At 36.7% G+C, this 8,052-nt stretch overlaps 2 protein-coding genes across 2 annotated transcripts; one reads left to right on the top strand and one right to left on the bottom strand.

Annotated features, from left to right (window-relative positions):
• Window positions 1-4,683: 4,683 nt before the first annotated feature.
• On the top strand, window positions 4,684-5,310 carry thrsp (thyroid hormone responsive). Its single transcript, XM_006627792.3, has one exon. It carries the CDS (start codon window positions 4,721-4,723, stop codon window positions 5,138-5,140), a length of 420 nt encoding a protein of 139 aa, XP_006627855.2. The 5' UTR covers window positions 4,684-4,720; the 3' UTR covers window positions 5,141-5,310.
• Window positions 5,311-5,942: 632 nt separating this feature from the next.
• Window positions 5,943-7,586, bottom strand: ndufc2 (NADH:ubiquinone oxidoreductase subunit C2). The gene is made up of 3 exons (XM_069189745.1): window positions 7,287-7,586; window positions 6,824-6,967; window positions 5,943-6,148 (listed from the first exon to the last, which is right to left on the bottom strand). Exons 1-3 carry the CDS (start codon window positions 7,426-7,428, stop codon window positions 6,099-6,101), a joined length of 336 nt encoding a protein of 111 aa, XP_069045846.1. The 5' UTR covers window positions 7,429-7,586; the 3' UTR covers window positions 5,943-6,098.
• Between the last annotated feature and the right edge of the window lie 466 nt (window positions 7,587-8,052).

Below are 8,052 nucleotides of genomic sequence, written 5' to 3'. Positions count from 1 at the left end.
TTAATTAATTTAAACTTCAACAGTCTCAGGTCAAGGCATTCTCATTCGATAATCGTTCACAAAGCAGTTCACAAAGTGGGGGAAAAGAAGACCAACATCCTCAACTAGAGGCCTAATTTTAGCATTACACTTTATATCAACGTGAATATTCCCAGTGTGCAGAGATCACCTGGGATAAGGTCATGTTTGCACACAAAGTTCTATGATTTTTTTATACACCTCTTGTTAAGAATACTGATATGTAGTTGCTTCCTGTGCGGGCAGAAATAGCAACACCCATAGTTTTCAATGAATACGAGTATTGTCTAGAATCGAATATCGAATGTGCCTGGCTGACTGTTAGCATTTAATACTGAATAGTTGCATGCTTTAAATTTAAGACATCTGATTTTCTTAATTTATATGTAAAATGTCTATAGTGAAGTTGATTTAGTTATTATTGCTGCAATTAATGAGAAATTCTGCCTTTGGACCAGATTATTTCAAAACTTTGACATAAATTAGAAAGTAAAAATATACAGTAATTGTAGGTTAGCACTGAGAAGAAGTATGTAAGTATTCCCATCGTGATATGTGGAGACAAATTATGAGACAGCGTTCTCACTAAGACGACGTTTGCTGAGGAAGAGATGACACTTTCCTAAAATAATTACTTTTTATAAAGCAAAACTAAATGTCACCTTCCTTTGAATCTAAAATATGCCAAATTATGTTTCCATCCTGTGTGGTGTTTTATTTCAGTGTAGTATAGAACAGTAATCAGAAATAGTCAGCAGGACATCCGCACAAAAACAGGAATACAAACATGTACATGTGAGTTAGGGGGTCACAAAGTCTAGTTCTTTGTGGAAATGCATGCTGTTTAAGGTACTAATACTCTAATACTGAATACTATAATCTTATTCTGGACTCGGCAATAGGCTACTTACTGTATGGTATTAACCCTCTTGCAAAATTGACCAATGTTGGGACATCTGTGCTCTCTTACAAGTAAACGTTCACAGGTTAAACTATAGTAAAAAGACCTAACTTTCTTCTTATGTTATTATACAAGCAATACTTTTTACAATTCTATTTTACAATTCTATTTGATTTTAGGGAATTAAGAACATTTTTATTGTTTTAAATGACTGAATTTCTGTTCTTTCTTTCTGGTACAGTATTAAAAAGTTTCACTGCTTTTGAAACTCTTCATGACTTTCTGTAGCATTTCCAAATCCATGTTTTTCAAAATGTTGTCCCTTATTTATCAGTTTTTAAGGATTCCTATATATTTATAATAATAAACTTTATTTTATATAGCCCTTTTAAGGGTGGCTTCCTAAAGCGCTTTACAGAATGACAACAATAAATAAAAAGAATACACAAGATAAAACACAATTACAATATATAGAGGAGACCGTGGATGGTGGTACTAAGAAAAGCAGAGGGATGAAGAATGGAACCAGTTAAGTAAAGGCTTTTCTAAAGAAGAGGGTTTTGAGTCTGGATTTGAAGGAGTTTAGAGAAGGTGACTCTCTGATGTCCTTGGGGAGAGAGTTCCAGAGCTTGGGGGCATAACAGGAGAAGGCCCTGTCACCCATACAATGTAGATGGGTTTTGGGGACAGTTAAGAGACCAGAATTAGAAGAGCGAAGGTTGCGAGGTGGGGAGTAGGGCGATAATAGTTCAGACAGGTACTGAAGTGTCAAGCAATACAGAGCCTTATAGATGAACATAAGGATTTTAAAGTCCACACGGAATTTGACAGGAAGCCAGTGCAAGGACTCCAGGATAGGAGTAATGTGATTACTTGCATTAGACCTAGTCAGGACTCTGGCTGCTGAATTTTGGACATACTGCAGTTTGTTCAAAGTAGATTTAGATACACCAGCGAGTAGAGCATTACAGTAGTCAATTCAAGAGAACACAAACGTTTTGATCAGCTTTTCAGCCACAGTTAGTGATCATATAGGGCATAGTCTAGCAATATTTTTGAGGTGAAAAAAAGATGTTTTGACAGTATACTACATATGTGGGTCATATCACCCCAAGGTTTTTCAATTTAGACTGGAGCTCAAGTACAGAACCATCTACAGATAGGGTTACAGGACTGGCTTTACGAAGTTGATGGGGGGTGCCAATAAGCATGACTTCAGTCTTGTCACAGTTAAGATGAAGGAAATCTTGAGTCATCCATATTTTTATGTTAGAGATGCAATTAGATAGAATAGAGATGGCCACATCAGTGTCAGGATTGGTATGGATGTAAAAAAAAAAACAGCTTACAGTTAAAGCTTTGAAGTGTAAGGCAAATGTTAAGTTGAATCATCACAAGTATTTCTTAATGTGTCTTGCATTTAATAAAGGAAATTAGATATATTAGATATACATCTAATTCATCTGTTTTTTTAAAATGTGAAGAGATCAACAGCATAGTTTCAATACTGTAGCTCTCACAGCAGATCACTAGCCCCATCTAGTGGATTTGTAAAGATCTGATTTTAATTTTCTTTTCTTTTGATGTTGTCCTTATTAAAGCAATATACATTTCATGCAATAAGCTATTATGTCTAGTTGGTCTAAATGTATTAAGTCTCTCCCTTCCTACTTAAATTCTTTTTTTTCCACTGTGCTAGGAGTGGAATGCTTCTGCCTAAGTTTCTCCTTCTGAGGTAAAAGGTAAAATATGGCTCCAAAAAAACTAAATTAGGCTGGGCTTTGTAAGCTATCAATTATCTTGTAAGGATAAAGCATAAAAACTACCAGAAAAAAAATGGAATGTGTTAATTAAAAAAAATCACCCCAAAAAAACTCTTATCAGCAAAATGAGACACTCCAGCAATGTAAACAGTCTGGTCTAAAATTGAAATATGCAATACAGTGCCCTTTCAGTGCCTGAAATTACAAAACCCTTTTTGGAGTGATGCCATGGGACACAAAAAAAACTTTGTTCAGCTCAGTAAGCTACAGTTGAAACATACTGTATATTTTAACTATGAATACAGTTTAGTGATATCTTTGAACCAAGAATACTACAAATACTGAAAAATAACTAATTTGGATGTTGTCTGAATCCAAGCATAGATTTCAATGTTTTCATTTTATCTGCAACAAGTCTTAGTTAGTGTTAGACATAAAAGTTGTCCAATATTACTTATTTTAGTGAGGCTATCTCTAGAGATAATTAATTAAGATATTGATAAAGAGAAACTTGTACAAGAGAAACCTGCATAACTATATATACTGTATTACAGTTGTGAGTAATAATTAGTATTAATTATGTATAGACATAGGCATGTTTCCATAGGTACTGTACTTCATGGTAATGTACAAACTTCAAGCTACAGTATTCTTATTATAGAAACAATCTTTTTGTTCAGAAAGTGAACATCTACAATTTATTTTTTAGGACATAAAGTTATGTACTTAGTTGTGCTTCACATAAAATACATATGCAGACATCAAGACCTTATTTTCATATTTGTTATTGCATTATTCACATGACTGTTATGAACAAAACTATCAATCTTAACAGTCTAGCTCATTTAAAAACCATGAGGATGGTTATCAGTTTCATTAAATTGACAAATGTCAGACATCGGCTGCTTATAATCATATACAAAACCCATGTGATAGGAAAATAGGAAATTCTATTTTAAGATTGGGAATAGGAAATAAATAAGAATAAAAAGTAAATAAATTAAACAGTAGATTTACACGGCTAAAAACCTAGATTGCACATATGGGCCATATAATTTTTTTCTATGAGGCTCTTTCACCGTGTCACATTGGGAAGTCTTTCAGGAGTGAGGGGTGTGCTCACATACAATTGGTGACGCTGGAGACAAGCACGATGGCAGCACATTCATTTCATACTGAAAGTGCGCTGGTCAGTAGCTGGATGGGAAGAAGGTTTACCTGTTCTACAGCTGGATGAACTGTACTAACCTCATCCAGTTCAAACCAAGATCCTCCTGTATGGACTCTGCAATAGGCTGCTTTTACAGTAATATTAACTCACCAAAAAATGTGCTAATGTTGCGATATCTGTGCTCTCTTAAAAAAAATGCATGAAAATAAATAATTAGAATACACTTTTAAAATGTAGTACAAAAAACCAAATCCCTGATTATGTTATCACAAACAGTATAATTTACTAGATCTTAGAAACGTAATACAAGCTTAAGATCACGCTTTTCTGCTAGATTTAAAATAAGACAAAACACTGAACTGTGGCATGAACAGAAAACAGTCAAAATGATGACCAGAAATGAACAGATCATTAATACAAAGGAAAGAGATTTGAAATTCAGCTTTGCGATACGTAACAAAGTTACACTGTGAAAAACCGAAAAACCAGTATCTAGGGAATTGCCCCGATGTGTGCTTTCAACCTGCGATTCCTGAACCGTGCCAATGCAGAAATGTGGTTATGTTGCAAGAATCCATCAGCTGATCACTGTCTACATGTGATGTCAATCATTTCTGATTTGCCGGATGACAGTCGCATGTCTTGTTTCCAAGACAGCAGACAGTACCACCATAATCAAGGATTGGGAAAATCAAACAGATGAAATCTTGCATCATCATGGCGTTTGCTTTTCTTAAGCCAGGATACTCATTGCACAACCTGAGGCTGACCCAGGTCAGTGAGTCCTATAAAGCCCAGAATTTCTCCCCTTCCATCTCGCACTGCTGTGAGCTTTCCTCGAGAGCCACCAGAATAACTGGGGAAACCATGCAGTCTGCCGACTCCAAGCTCACCAAAAGCTGCCTGCTCGTCGCACTTAATCGCTACAGCTCTGCCGTTCGTAACATGGAGCACACCGTCATGCTGCCCAGCCTCCTGCGGGACGTCCCAGCCGAGGAGCCCGACAGCAACCAGCCTGCTGATGCAGCCTGCAAAGACCTGTACGAGCATTACCTCATGCTGAAGTCCGTCAAGAACACGGTAGAGAGTGGCTTGATGCCTCTCGACGAGCACGCGGGGAAGAGCCGGCCCAGCCTGGGCAGTCCCCCGGAGCACCTCCCAGACACGGACCCCGAGACTCTGTTCCACTACCACCTCACGGGCCTGTTCTCTGTCCTCAGCACCCTCAGCCAGAAGTCTCAGACCCTCACCAGCCGGTACAAGGAAATCATCGGCCTTTCCAACTGAAACTGCCTAAAATACTAAAGTCAATTCAAAGGAAGAACCGAAAACCTCCACGGTTACTACGCACTAGCAGGCTTTTCGTGCCTCGATCACGTAGTAGGCAATTGTTTACCAACCTGAGCCTTTGTAAAGCACCAGATTTTGTTAAGCAGAATAAAGGTGTTTTTAAAAGATCTTTTTCATGTGCTGGTGTGTTTTTAAAACTCATTTTGTGATGTTTGTATAGCAGATTGCATAATCTCATATACCGTTCAGATTCCATTATTTTTTCTAAAAGCAAATATAAGAGTTTGAAAAGTGTAGTTGGCTCGTTCTGCAAATACGGATGCTATGTATATTCACATTGGAAAAAGGTGAGATTGCTTATGTCATTAAAGTAGCATATGTGGTATCAGATCCTAATAAATATTATGGGCACCACTTCACATAACTCCTGTATATAGACAAAAAAAACTTGCAAAATGACTAAGTGCAACTTTCACCAGATGAAATGTATTTTATATGATAAAAACTTCAGTATTTAAGAAGTATTTTTATTATTGCATTCAATTCCATTTGCATGCATCAGATAACTAAACAACTCCAATACTATACCACATGTCAATTATTATTTGTATTATTTGTAGCACCAGCTGTTACAATGATTTGGAAATCCACTCTGTAGCTCTTTGAATTCCAAACGAATAACCTATACTGACAGCAAAAAATATATAATTCTCTGCGAACGTAGATATTAAAAACGAATAATCTCTGAAGCTTTTACCCATAAAACTGTTTGCATACTAAAAAAAAAACGAACACGCAATTGACAAATAAATGTTTAATTTATCACTTCTTCAAAGGATTTATACAGATAAGGCCAGCCATTTAACATCTGCGATCCCAGCACGTGTGCTTCAACCCATCTTTCAAATACATCACGTTCACGGTTTACTCCTGACAGGAAGTTATCAGCAGGGATCTAGCGGATAGGGTGGAAGTCCTCCAGAATTTCAGCAAAAGTCTTTTTCTCTGAAAAGAAAAAGCACATTAAAGAGCCCGTCAATACATTTTAAATTATGTTTACAGCTACTGGCCCGTAAATCTGTACTCTCCCTTTCAATTACGTTGTGGCCTTTTCATGCTTAACATTAGCTACCTAATGTTAACTAACTAAATCATTAGTTTGATTTTTATTCCAGGAAGCTGCTTTCACTTGATCTTTTCATTTAAATAGCTAAGAGGAACTTGTTTATGTACTGACATAACCTGGGCATTATATCCTTAAATTAACTATAAATCTATAAGGAGAGGTGACTGTGGCTGAAAGGTTGCTGGTTTGTATCCCTCGGCCGGCAGAGGAATCCTACTCCATCTGACCCCTGAGCAAGGCCCTTAACTCCAGCTGCTCCAGGGGCGCCATATAAATGGGTGACTCTGCGCTCTGACCCCCAGCTTCTCTCCCTGTCTGTCTCATGGAGAGCAAGCTGGGGTATGCGAAAAGACAAATTCCTAATACAACAAAGTGATCTTATCTTATACATTAAGAACTGAATATCGAAGCTGACTGTGAATAGAAAATTGAATTATATCTTAATGACTAAAAATATTATAGAAATAAAGAGAAAATAATTTATAAACATTTGTAAAGTAAAGGTTACTACAGGGAAATATATTCTCAACTCATGTAGCAAATGATTCAAATACCTTTTGGCTGAAATTCTTCAGGGTGTAGTCTGATGTATTCTGCCATGTCCCTGTCCAGTTTAGCGTTTGTATAATTGTCCAATTTGGTTAGATGATACCCGACAACCCACCCAATGCTTGTTAAAAGAATCTGTCGGTGAACACCTGCAGAATAAAAAGGTGTGATTTCACACAGACCTTATAATTGAATATATTCACATACAAACAGAAAACATTCATGCACACTCCTAAACTAAACAGGGTGACTTTCCAAATCATGCAATTCTTAAAACTTAAGCTTCATATTTTATTACACATACATTTCAGCGTTAGAAAACAAAACATCAAGGTATTAACGTAACGTAAAGTTAACATCAGTAATTTAATAGGAACGACCCTCTGCTCGTTCTTATCCTTCTGTAGAGAAGGAATAACGTTTACAAAGCTCTCATTTATACAGTAGGTTTTAAGAAATACAACTCACCAGCTTTGATGGGTGGCCTGCGGTTCAAAGCATTATGAAGTAACGCTGTGCACCAGCCAATAAATCCGAACCAGACCGAGTTTCTGTTCACGATACCCGGCGGAGGCAGACATTTCGCTTCGTCCGGCAGTGTTAGCCCCATGTTCACCGTCAAAACGGAGAACAAAAAAATATTCTCCGTCTAATTCTCACGGAGAGAAAAGTATATATATATATTTTCTCTACACAGCCGCTACACAATTCCTTTCAAATCACCTCCGAGAACATAAAACCAAGGGCAACACACGGAACGGAAATACTATTTCCCCTCGGAAACATTTCCTGTTCAACTTATGTTCCGCGTATTATTTTAGATATTAGTTTTTAATCCAATCCATTTAATGTTTTCTTTAATAACAGTTGCAGTTTTTTAAAAACATTACTTTGCGTCACTTTCTGTCTGGCAATGGACACTCTAGATGGACAGTAAGTTTGTTCAGGAAAGGCAGCATATATGATCTGAGTACAAGTATCTAATTTAGCTGGAGTTGGAACTTCATAAAGAAGAAATAAAGTACTGCTTTTAAATGTTTCATTTAAGAAGGATATACTGTTACAAGGTACATGAATTTCACATTGGAAGTAAAAAGAATATTGATCAACCCGAACCTGTTTTCTTTATGCCTGTCACTGTATCTATCACACTATACCCAACAAGATCCAGTTCTGTATTTGTTATTAATTTGGTGACCATTTCAGAGATGATCTTTAATTTCCACTCAGTAAC

This window comes from Lepisosteus oculatus, chromosome 5 (genome assembly GCF_040954835.1).
Source record: "Lepisosteus oculatus isolate fLepOcu1 chromosome 5, fLepOcu1.hap2, whole genome shotgun sequence".
NCBI classification, from domain to species: Eukaryota; Metazoa; Chordata; class Actinopteri; order Semionotiformes; family Lepisosteidae; genus Lepisosteus; species Lepisosteus oculatus.
This window is presented reverse-complemented; position numbering and strand designations above follow the sequence as displayed.

Coding starts and splice junctions, on each gene's coding strand:
- thrsp (XM_006627792.3), top strand. CDS start 4,721: ATGCAGTCTGCCGACTCCAAGCTCACCAAAAGCTGCCTGCTCGTCGCA.
- ndufc2 (XM_069189745.1), bottom strand. CDS start 7,428: ATGGGGCTAACACTGCCGGACGAAGCGAAATGTCTGCCTCCGCCGGGT. Junction 6,968..7,286: donor CAGGCCACCCATCAAAGCTG/GTGAGTTGTATT, acceptor TTTATTCTGCAG/GTGTTCACCGACAGATTCTT. Junction 6,149..6,823: donor TGAAGAATTTCAGCCAAAAG/GTATTTGAATCA, acceptor TTTTCTTTTCAG/AGAAAAAGACTTTTGCTGAA.